At 47.3% G+C, this 12307-nt stretch overlaps 1 protein-coding gene across 1 annotated transcript in view; it reads left to right on the top strand.

The window, feature by feature from the left end:
- Window positions 1-6884, top strand: part of LOC138267139 (ankyrin and armadillo repeat-containing protein-like) — an 80423-nt gene extending 73539 nt beyond the window's left edge. Inside the window, exons 8-9 of the mRNA XM_069215991.1 lie at window positions 3431-3578; window positions 6671-6884. Of these exons, the coding sequence (XP_069072092.1) occupies window positions 3431-3578; window positions 6671-6884 (362 nt within the window). The remainder of the gene's footprint in view (window positions 1-3430; window positions 3579-6670) is intronic.
- The last annotated feature ends 5423 nt before the right edge of the window (window positions 6885-12307 follow it).

Here is a 12307-nt window from a genome sequence, read left to right on the forward strand (position 1 = left end):
TGCCTTACCTTTCTCCTGAAAAACTTCCATTTCTATGTTTTTCAGTGACACTGGTACTGGTTTGCATTAAAGTCACATATGCACACTGTCTTTGCTCCTCATCTGATAGAGCGATGGTTCCCAAAACAGTGCCACAGACCCCAAACATGGTGTCACAGAAAAAGATATGTATTTCCATATTTGGACCCTGAAGTCATCATGGGAAACATCCACACCACAGCAACACAATAGGAGGGGCAGGCAACAAAGAGGAGATCCTGGGCAAGATGGGCCATGGATACAGCTCTCATCTGGTGTGTGGCAGAAACCCTCACTTACAAGATTACACTGTGTCTCAGAAGGGTTGCGGCCACAGGGCCACGTCCAATTATCCTTTCCATTCTATTTCTGGTCAGTCAGTGCAGGGGCAAATATATAAATTATTTGGACTTGGAAAATAGCAGCTTAGGCTTCTGGGGAGAATTGTAAAGTAGTGCCTTTCTAGAAGCAGAGAAGTGCTATCAGTTCTTTGTGTAGGCACCACGCACCCAGGGTGACATATCACAGATATAAAATTGTATTCAGCAAAGGCTCCAAATGTAACCACTCTAGAATGCAGTCACTGTGAAGAAAAGGGTGGAGTCACCTACCTAGATCACCGGGGAAACCTCAGAGGAGACCTTCACTTAAAATCGAGGTATATCGAGTGAATTTCTCTTCTGAAATGCATACATATAATTTTTGTACATGTATTGGGAGCTCTATACACAGGACCAGGATTTTTCTATCCAAATCTCCCTTTTTCCAAACCCCTCTTTTAGTTGGTTTTTGATACATATAATTACCCCAGCGATTGCAGGGACCAAAAAAATTAGCTACCCAAAGTAAATCTCCCATCCCAAACCCAAGGGTGGTATCACACAAGCTGGTATGAAAGGCTACAAGCAAGGAAAAATGAAATTAAAGTGAAATGAATAGTGAAACATAAGGTACGATGTCCTTGAAATTTTCAAGATCAAATCAATCTGAAGCCTAAATGGTTGATGGTAGTAGACAAAGGAGACTTGTGAAGCCAATCTAAATGTGTGGCAAGGAAAGATAAAATAGAAAAACGTGAACACAGCAGTGCAGCTCATACCCGAAACCTATGGTATAATCAGAAACTGAAGAATTATATTCTGCTTTTCATCAAATACAAATGATAATAATCCTGTGCTTCCTTCAGTATTGTTTGTTGTTGGGGTATTCAAGTGCATTTTTCAACTGTACCCAAAACAAACGGCATCCTGTTACAAATGAAAAGAAATTCTAACTTGGCTTTTACGTAGCTCCCACCATGCAAAAGCAATCAGCTATGTCCGGGGGGGGCATCCTACTACACATCAGGTGTCGACCCTGGGGGGTGGCGGTCCCCAGGGCCGTAAGTGGCTCTACAAGGGGGGGCCACTCAGCCCCTCCTCCAATAAGCATAGCCCTGGGGAGGTGGTGGTCCCTGGAGGTGCGAGGGTCTGAAACGTACTCCCTATCATTCTTTTTACTATAGCACCAAGGAGGTGGGGTCCCCGAGGTTGTGGGGGGGGGAGCACAGCCCACTACACTCTATTTAAATATTGCCTCATTTGGGGTGGCCCCCGGGGCTACGGGGTGCCTGGCAGCCCCGCATCCATTTTGTTTATAGCCCCGGGGAGGTGTTGGTCCCCGGGGCTACAGGGGGCCAGACGGCCCCCCACATCCATTTTGATTATAGCCCTGGGGAGGTGGCAGTCCCCGGGGTTGTGGGGGGCTGTGCAGCCCCCTTGCAGTAAATTTGATAATAGCCCTAGGGTGGTGGCCGTCCCTGGGGCTGCGGGGTGGCCAGGCGGCAACCACATTAAATCTAATAATAGTCAAGGGAGATGGCAGTCCTTGGGGCTGCAGGAGGGCCGTGCGCCCCCTCCCAATTGAATTGCATTTAAGCCCTGGGAAGGTGGTGGGGTCGGGGCTGGGGGTGGCCTCCCGCACACATAATTTGATTAGCCCTGGGGAGGCACTAAATTTGATAATAGCCCTAGGGTGGTGGCGGTCCCTGGGGTTGCGGGGTGGCCAGACGACAACCGCATTAAATTTGATAATAGTCAGGGGAGATGACGGTCCTTGGTGCTGCAGGAGGGCCATGCGCCCCCCACAATTGAATTGCATTTAAGCCCCGGGGAAGTGGCGGGGTTGGGGCTGTGGATGGCCTTCCGCACACATAATTTTATTAGCCCTGGGGCAGCCAGACAGCCCACTGCATTAAAATATGAATGCCCCTTGAATTGGCCCACCCGGGGGCTACAGTTATACAAGCGCCACAGTCTGAGCTTGTTTTTTTTTTTTTACTTTCGTTGGATCCACGGATCTGCAGCGAATCGCAGTGAAATTTAATTTTTTTTTTTTTTAACTCTGGGGGTCCCTTTTGGAACCCCAGCACCAGGCCTGAGGGGTCAGGGTGACTCTACCCTGGCCTCTTTTGTTTTTTTTACACTTTTTTCTGATACTCGGCTGAAGCTGAGTACCAACATGGCTGCCAACACTTCCTTGTTGAAGTGTTGAGAGCCAATGAGATCTCAGCACAAGATCGGGAGAGTTCGCTGAGCCTTGACGTCCGTATATATACAAATTTGGATTTCCTTTAATTTCTCTAAAACTCCTGAACGGATTTACACTAAATAACAAAAAAGGCCTCTTTCTGGACCAAGAAATACCTTTCTGCCAAGTTTGGTGTAATTCCGTCCAGTGGTTTGTGCTCTATTGCTATTCAAAATCCCTATGGAAAAATTAATGAGGAAAAAGCGTTCGGGACCCCTCCTTTTTCTCGGCCCCCGCTTTACTGATCACCCTGAAACTTTCCAGACAGCAGATGAAGTGACCACCATTTTTTTTTGGGGGGGGGGGGTTGAAGATTCATCAAACGGCTCCAAAGTTATTAGCAAAACAAAAACAAAAACATTCTGTAGAAACTAGGTCCTAACCATAACTACCTAGTGGCAACCTCACTACGATAGTAAAATTATTCTTACCTATCTGCACTTACCTTCTTATATTATTGTCTTCTAAGTATTTCTGGATATTATGGTAGGGTGATATTTCTGTTGTCTATATTTCTACATTCTGTCATGCCTCCAAAACCCTCCTTTCCAACCAAATGTTGGTATGCTATTTCACAGATTTGTGACAACACATCTGCATCTCTATTCATGTGTCTTTTTTTAAGCTAGCCACAACCCACACTATGAACATTTTCATTTCATGTGAAATTATACCTCCATGAATCAAGCACTGTTTGGAAGGGCACATGTGCCAAGTCTCTATTTCCATTGCCGTTTTCAGTACATAAAGCAGGCCACACTGAATTCAGTTTTGTTTTGTGACTAAATTGTTTCTACTGAAGGATACATAACTCTGATAACGTGTGCTGTTCCTGTCTTTTTAGGAGTTCCGGATGCTCTGGTGGCCGTCGAAGTGGTTCCAGTACTGTGTCAGCTCCTATCCAGCACCTCAGACGAGGTGCAGGGTTGTGCTGCCATTGCTCTGAGGTACTTGAGTTTCAATCCCCAAGGAGAGCGCCAATTGCTGAAAAGGTAAATACACCTGAAATATTTGTACCACTCTGGATGAACAATCCTTAAACAATTCCGTGTGCGATGTCAGAATTTTTTTTTTAATGTGGTAAATTATGTTCAAGTGTCCAAATCTAACTTTACTGAATGTTTGCCATTTTCAAAGCAGCCTACCTATGGTGAACTTCTTGTTGGGATTATTCAGAGTCAGAGAAAGGGTTAAGCATGAAAGGAAATGGGGGCTTTTCCAAGTTGTGTTCGTAGGGCACCACCTACATTCCATTAGGGGTGGAGCCTGGGGGCGTGGCCAGGAAAGCAAGATGGCGGACATGTTTTAGCAGAGCTCCATCTTGAGGCCCCGATTATCCTGCTTTTATCCGTTCCCAGGTGCAGATTCAGGCGTCACAGCATAGCTGAATATAGCAGTCGTACCTGGAAGCTTTATGGATGCTTGTAGCGCAAGCGAAGGATCGAGATGGGGAGGCACCCGCACTACCGGCGCACACGTGGACTGAGGCCACAGGCATGTGTGGAGGCCAGCGGTGGCTGAATTGTGCCGCAAGTTGGAGGGGAGCACAATGGCAGCATTCGTGCCTTACTTCTGGAAGGCTGACGGAGCCCCCTAGGTAAAAGGGGCTGGACGGTGGACTACCAGGAGGTGAGTGGCGGTGAGTGGAGCTGAGATGGGATGCGGCTGCATGGGAGGAAGGCTTTGAGAAGACACACACTCCATGGCCCGTCACAGGCCAGCAGGCATACTTCTGGGCATTGCACTTGACCGGGCAAGGCGCTCCCCTCTGGGCCCTGATGGTAAGGACAACTCTGCACTGTTGCTACACACTGGGCCCTTCACAGCCCTAACAGGTAGTTGTGCACATGACCTCCATCGGAGGCGGGGAGCCCTGCATCTCCCTCACCGGGACCGCACTGGTGGTGCTAAGGCCTGGGAGCTCTGGATCCACGTAGGGTGTCTCCTCCCCCCACTCAACTGGAGCACCCCGTGGCGATTCACTAGGCCTAAAAGAGGCTCCTGGTCACTGGATTGTGCCCTCACTCCTTGCCTCACAGAACAGAGAAATAGTTGCAGCGGGCATGGGAGTTGTGCCACGCACCGCTGTTGAGGTGGCTTTCTCAGTGGAACACTGTCCCAGGATCGCTGCAGCGTGGGATAGGTGGATGTGGGTCTATGAAAGGTGGGCCACAGAGCAATCTTCTGGCTGATACATCTGAAGCTGTGGCGTAGGGGCTGCTTGTTCTGCTGCTCCTCCTTGAATGTCACATGGCGCATGCAAGCGGGCCCCTGTTCTTTTGGATCTCTGCCAAGGAAGATTATCTTACACACGTGTGAGGCCCCAGGTGGCAAATCCTACTGACACCCATCCACCACCCGGCTCTCGGCGTTGCCTGACCGTTCCACCAGCATGAACTGTTGAGGCCTGATACACTGGTGGCTGGCTGTCGTTGCCCTGAAACTCAGAACACCTAGCTTTATCAGCCTTAGCCACTAGACTTTAGCGGCTGGCGATATGGGATGTTTATGCTCTGGAATTGGTGGCACCCCCCGGTGCCGGGATCTGGTGCCTCAACATCTGCTGGCCATAAGCTAGATGCCGTACTGGTGGCACTGGAGCGACTTGGCACATCCCTGAATCAAACAAGAGTATCAGTGGAAAACAAGGTTGATAAAGTAGCCACTGACCTCACCTTGCTTCACGCTGATCATCGCACTCGGCAGACTGAACTCACTCTCTAGATTGCAATTTGAGTGACCTTGCCAATAAAACCCGCCAGGTAGAGACCTTGGTGCAGATGCTTCCTGACAGGGTAACGGCATTGGAGCGCAGAGCTGAAGTTGCAAAAGGACGTACCAGGAGGAACAACATCCACGTGGTGGGCTTCCCAGAGGGAGTGGAGGGCACTGATGTTGACTCCTATATAGAGAAATGGATACATGAGATGGTCCTGGCTGAGTCACTTGCATAGTTTTTCTCAGTTGAACATGCTCATAATGTTCCTGCAAGGCCTTCGCCACCAGGTAAAACACACAACCCCTCCTGTTCCGCTTGCTACATTACGTGGACAGAGACTTTATTTTACGCGAGGTGAGGTCACTCCCGGCCCTCTAAGTGGATAATGCTAAGGTAATGATGTTCCCTGATTACACTATCGCTGTGCAGAGACAGAGGAGCTCCTTCTCATCTGTGAAGTGGAGATGACTCACTCAGTGCCAAACTCTCAGAAGCTAAATCTGCATCTCCCCCTGCTATGACACCGCAGACAGCAGACAACATAATCTGGGTTAAAAATTGTACTGACTTTCCATTCACATAGGTACTAAGCTATTTCTTGTTGATGTTGTACGCTGTTGGATTCTACTGTTGTGTCATCTGCCTGAAATTAGCTAAGACTCTGAAAGGGGTATCATGTTTGTTTTCTTTTTCCCCTCCCATTCTCTTCTCTTGTTCCCTTGTCCTCCCCACCCATTCTTTTCCATCCCGCCGCTCTTTTTCCCTGAATGCATTATATACTGCGGCTCTGTATGTATTTCACTGAGCTGTTATGAAGTGCGCTACACCAAATATCTGGTTCCTACCTGCATACACGATACACCTGGGGCTTCCGCTACTGGGCATCCTCAACAACCTCCCTTTTGTAGGTACTGTCTTCCCCTATTCTAGTTACGCCGGACTGAAGGGTTCGATAGTTTGGGCAGATACCGGTTGTCCCTTTGCTTTAATGGTATTTTACTGTTTTGGTTTTGTGCCATCTTTTTGTTTTTTGCCACGCTTGTTTCTGGTTGGATGGAGCCTGGTCTTCCATTTCCCCCAAGTGGCCTGGTTGCTGGCTGAGGGGCATAGTTGTGGCTATGCAGTGGTACTATGTACATTTTTGCACCCCAGCTAACTGCCTATGACACACACTAACATTCTCACATGGAATGTGAGAGGTATACACACGCTTGCATGCAGGTACTCCTGTTACTCGTACCTCAAACGACACTCGGTTCATATAGCGCTCTTGCAGGAAACACACCTCACGCTCCCGGAGGCAACTAGGCTGCAGCGGCCCTGGCGAGGACAACTTTATGCAAATCACTTTTCTTCATATGCTAGGGGGGCTTTCATATGGATCAAGCCGGGCACCCCTTTTGTGGCCAACGAACATGATATTGACACTGAAGGCCACTATGTGTTTGTGCGCGGACACCTGGAAAAGGCTTTTGATTTGCTGGAATGGCCTTTCCTGTTCACAGTGTTGCGCTGTTATGGCATTGGCTCCCGCTTCTTACGACTGGTGCAGGTGCTGTACATCTGGCCCCAGATCTGAGTCAAGACTGGCTGAATTATATATGAGCCAATTTTGATTGGCAGGAGGACCCGCCAATGCTGCCTTCTTTCCCCATTGCTATTTTCGTTGGCAATTGAGCCCTTGGTAGTGGAGTTCCATCTACTGGGGGAGCCCTGGAGCATCCTGTTGGGTGATGGCTCGAATATTGTGTCCCTTTATGCAGATGATCTCCTTCTGTAGTTCAGGGACATCTCCAACAGTCTAGACAAAGTCGCTGACATAGTGCAACGACGTGCCACTTTGTCTGAACTGCACGTGAACTAGACAAAGTCATGCTTATTCTCTTTTACACTAGGCCTCCGAGATCCAGAACTTGTGTTAATTGATGTACCCATCCCTTGGCAACCCAGGACATATCGATACCTTGGTATCCACATATACCACCCTATGGAGGATTTAAATGATGGGAATACCAAGCATGCGGTTACATCAATCCAAGCTCAGATGGCCTTTTGGCAAATGCTGCAACTATTGGTGATAGGCGAGCAATCTCCTAAAGATGGTGGTCCTCCCATGCATGTTATATTATTTCTCCAATTTACCTCTGTACATCCCAGCCAAATTCTTTAGGGAATTAGAACCCAGGATCATGGAATTCATCTGGAACAAGGGCCGCTGTAGAGTGGCACTGGCAAAATTGTATTTGCCACCTGGTCTGGTGGCCTTGCAGAAAATTTGGAGCAATATTATTTAGCCTACCAACTGTAGTGGGTGCCTAAGTGGCTCTCTGGCTCGCATTTGTCAGACACAGTCATGGCCCTACGACCCTGGATGCTACCTAGCATGTCTCATTTGTTCCACCCAATCCCACATGTGGGGATGCCAGACCTCCTGCTGCTGGGTGTGGTGCACCGCTGCTACCATAGAAGTCTTGACCTCACATGTGCAGCAATTCCTTAGGCGTCAACATTTGCCTTATTGAGCACACCTAGAAATGCACTGCTTACATCTGCGGTGGAGCTGGAATCCTGGCATGCCGTTGTGATACACCCATTTAGAGATCTGTATGATGATGGCACACTAACCCCCTTTGCTGTACCGGTGGAGGACACTGGCTTGTCTCCGGAAAGGTTTTTCTGTACAACTCCTTGATAACAACACTGACACAGTGCTGGGGGAGCTCTCTGCCGAACCACCAACGCATTTGGTGGTACAATAGCTACAGGGCATGGGGTCGGGTAGACATTTGGTGCGCTGGCTTGTCAGCTCCCTCCAAACCCACACTGTCCCCGCGTATACTGCCCTTCGGGCCAGTTGGGAGGGTGACTTGCTCGACCCTGCATGGACAGAGAATGGGTTGCAGTTTTGGAGGGCCGTGCTAACATACCACGCAATATGAGATTTCGCCTAATCCAGTTCTACATATTACACAGTGCCTAACTCACACCAGCCAAGATCAATCGGTACTTCCATCGCACTGATGCAGCCTGTTCTGGGTGTGCACTGGTGACAGCAGAGATGCTTCACATGTTGTGGTCCTGCCCTTGCCTGTGCTCCTACTAGCGAGATGTATAGGTTCTGCTTTCTGCTTGTATGCACACCTGCCACTGCACACATGGGAAGCATGTTCCCTAGAGCTAAAAAGCAAAAAGTGACTACGAGGTTCCTCGACTTAGGACTCTTTATGGCCAATTGTCTTATGACTAGATGATGGAAATCCCCAGTGCCCTACTCGCTTGGGGCATGGATGTGGTCTTTTGTGGCATGGGCGGAGACACAAGGTTTGGCACTGCGAAGGGAGGATAACCTAGGGCTAATCAAATACCCGCTGTCTTCTGGCTGTAAGGAGATGTATGAATTCAGAGCGTTGGAGCACGGGATTGATGGAGACATCCGGGACTCATGAATCACACTGAGGTACTGCGGTGGTCTGATTGTGTACCCAATACTCTGCCTGTGCTCCTGCCACCTGGTCTCCCTCTCTGACATGGTCTGGATGAGACATACCTGGTTTGGGTTGTTGCTGCGCAATGTGGAGTATGGCTGGATGGAGCTGGCAGCGGCACAGGGGAGGGGATGGGGACCCGGGAACAAAGGAGGCAGGCTCCACCTGCGGGTTGTTGTTTTTGTTGTTAATTGTATTAATATATACCATGACAATGCTGAATCTTTCCTTCTTTGTTGCACAAGATAAAGACAACTGCTCACTAAGGGATCGCTTTGGCCTGATTACAGGCCTACACCACAGCGTACCCTGGAGCCTGGAGGAACATGTACACTCACGGAGCCGACAAAGTTACTTTGTTTGCTTTGTTTACTAATCCCGTCATTAACTGATGTATGAAACCTTGCAGTAGTACATGCTTGGGTTGCATTGAATGTATTCAGGGCTGCGCCCCTGACCCTTCTCTATTGCAATTAATATGTACTGATTGTAAATGTCTGAAATTTGAAAAACAAATAAAAAGATTCAAGTAAAAAAACAGCATAAGAGGAAATGGGAAAAAAGACAGGGACGGAAAGTAAGATTGAGAGACAGAAGGTAGAGACAGCAGGAGGGTAGAAGAAAGATGGTGATGATTAGGGTCTTTATAATTTTTATTTCATATCATTTTGTATTTTATATTTATCGCTTATCTTTAGGCAAAAGTGTGTAACTTTTGCAGGAATTAGCTTGTGTATGTGTCTTTTGTTGAAATCTATGTAACTCTGTAAAAAGGTCATGTGTACCTCAACGTTTTTAACTGCCCTTTTGTAACCAGCTTTCATGCAATAGTAACCACATGCTACAGACTGGAAGTAAAAACATTCCAGCGCTTGTCAACAAGAATGTGGAAGAAAAGGCTTGTTATGCAGGCTTTACATAGGAAAGGGACAGACAACAGACATGCCACAAAGCAATGAGAGCTGAGATAAGATGAAATATGGATGAAAAGGAAGAGTACATTTCTTATTCACATTGTGATAGACTAAAGACAGTCTGTTAAAGATGGATCATTTGATGATCATGAACCTTTGAAGAAGGTGGGGATACTGGAAACTGAGCATGAGATGAGCTACTGCACTCTGTGCCCCTTAAAGCCTCATGGAGAGATATAGTGGGAGATCATGATAGAGCGAGTTACAGTAGTCTCAGCATGACAGGGAAAATGGCCTGGGCAACAGTCGTGTTCCATGAGAGAGGTAGAAGAGGAATAATCTTTTCAGTAATGCAAATGTTAAAGAAATAAAGAATTACAGAAAAGTCACTTTGTTGATCTCAAAAGAAAAGTGAAAATGAATTGCCAAAAATATCAAAAAATACAGACGTGACTCAAGCTAAAAGAAAGGAATTTAATCTGAAGGCCACCATTTTGCAAACAAAAATTAGAAAAACCTACAACGAGGACTTTGATCTCATCTGTTTTTTATTTAAAGAATTTGAACTCACTCAGCAACAGCAATAAGACAGTTGTCAAAAGAAACATGGGATGACATGTCATGCAGCTGAATTACAAACTGGGTGTCATCAGCGCTGTTCACAAGGATAAAAACAAAAGACCAGAGAGTTGAGTCTTGGGAGCAGGGACAAAGAGAGTATGCCCTGAACTCTAGCTGAGTAGTAAAGTTCAGCAATAATAAAGCATCAGTTTTCTGTCCAAAAACTGGGACTCTGGTGAGATTGTATCTGCCGGACCATTGGTAGGTATGTCACTGCAAGGGAGTGACTTAAACAATAAATAGTGTCCAGCTCGAAGATGAGTCCTGTGACATACCAAGTGACAGAGCTTTGCAAAGAGGCAACTCGAGACCATGCAAAGTGGTGGCTAGTTAGCTAGGTCACTGTACAGACAAGAGCACTGTCACCAATGCTGCCTACCTGAGAAAGACAAAAAAGCATCATTTCATATGACATGATATTAACTCTGTGGAAAAGTCTAATAAGACAAAAGTAGACAAGAGTAGCTCTGTCACCCTCATCAACAACTGATTGTACATCACTCAGAATGATGACTGAGACTGAGGCCCTCATTATGAACAAGGTGGTTTTCACCGCCGTTTTCAGGCTGGCGGTCTTTCTATTGACCGCCAGCCCCCCTGGAACCCTGCCAGCCATATTACAAACATTCTGCTGGGCCGGCAGGCGGAAACATTGTTTCCACCCGCTGGCCCAGCAGAATGCCTGGCGGGACATTGCTGGTGGCTCCATGTGCCACCGTCAATGCCTCTTTGCGGTGGGTGCAGCTGCACCCGTCGCGCAGATCACTGCCCGATCAGTGACCTGTGTGATGGGGCGCTGCACTGCGGCCCCTGCACTGCCCATGCCAAGTGCAGGGGCCCCCAGGGAGGCCCCGGAGTAGCCCTTCCACCAGCCTTTTCCTGGCGGGGAAACCTGCCAGGGAATGGCTGGTGGAAATGGGATCATTATCCGAGGGGCAGCAGCGCTGCCCTGTCGGATAATGATGCCGTCCACCACCAGGCTGCCTGTCGGAGGCAGCCTGGCGGTGGAGGAGGGCCGCCATAGGTGGCCCTCCCTTTCATCATTATGTGGCGGTGTGGGCTGCCATGCCGGATGGCGGGATTTCCCACCACCGCTGGCATGGCAGTCCATACCTCCATGATCATAATGAGGGCTTAAGTATTGGGAATGTGTGGGGTAAGGGCAAAGAGGTCTGTACCTCTCAATGTCCAAGGGATCTCTCCTACTATAAGTCCATCCCGTTCTCCCCGGATCTGGCTGGGAAACTATAAATTAAAGTCTAAAGGGAGCAATGATTTGTCCATTGGTAGGGCCATATGGATCAAAAGATTTCCTTGTCCGATCAGAGCACATGATGCAACCTGCATCTGCAACATCAGGAAGCGTTCCCAAATCTGTCATGGGAATTCAACCATCTTTTCTCTCCTGTACAACATTTGCAACAAATAACAAATTGGGGTTGTCTTCACATTCTCTGTTTCTCGATGTACCGTCATCAAAGTTACTTTCTTAGGCTCTCTATGAATAAGACAATAGCACATTTATTTCCAAACTAACCATTTATGGGAATGCCATCTGGAAAGAAGTGACACGTTAACAAAGAAAAACACCTTTCCCACATTCTGCAAGTCTGAGGCCTAGAAAATTAAATAGAAGTAAAATGGTGCACTTTATTCATGTTAAGCAAAACACATATAAAGTTATACTTGCAGATCCATCATTCATAAATCTTGTCAATATTCATGTTACAGTGAATTGCAAAAGTAAAATAACTTGTTAGTATGTGTCAGTAAATATAATGGGGAACTACAATTTTCAACATTATCTTACAACATTTAAGACATTTTCATGAAGGAATTCATTATAGTCGCAATGAAAGCCATTTCTTAACATCATTAGGAAACGTGAAATCAAAATAAATGATTGTACTTTGTTGAGAGTGTCTATGCCGCATCACATTAAATCACTAGTCTACAGTGAATGCACTTTAGTATAGGCTTTC

The sequence above is a fragment of the Pleurodeles waltl genome, chromosome 12, assembly GCF_031143425.1.
Source record: "Pleurodeles waltl isolate 20211129_DDA chromosome 12, aPleWal1.hap1.20221129, whole genome shotgun sequence".
Classification (NCBI taxonomy): Eukaryota; Metazoa; Chordata; class Amphibia; order Caudata; family Salamandridae; genus Pleurodeles; species Pleurodeles waltl.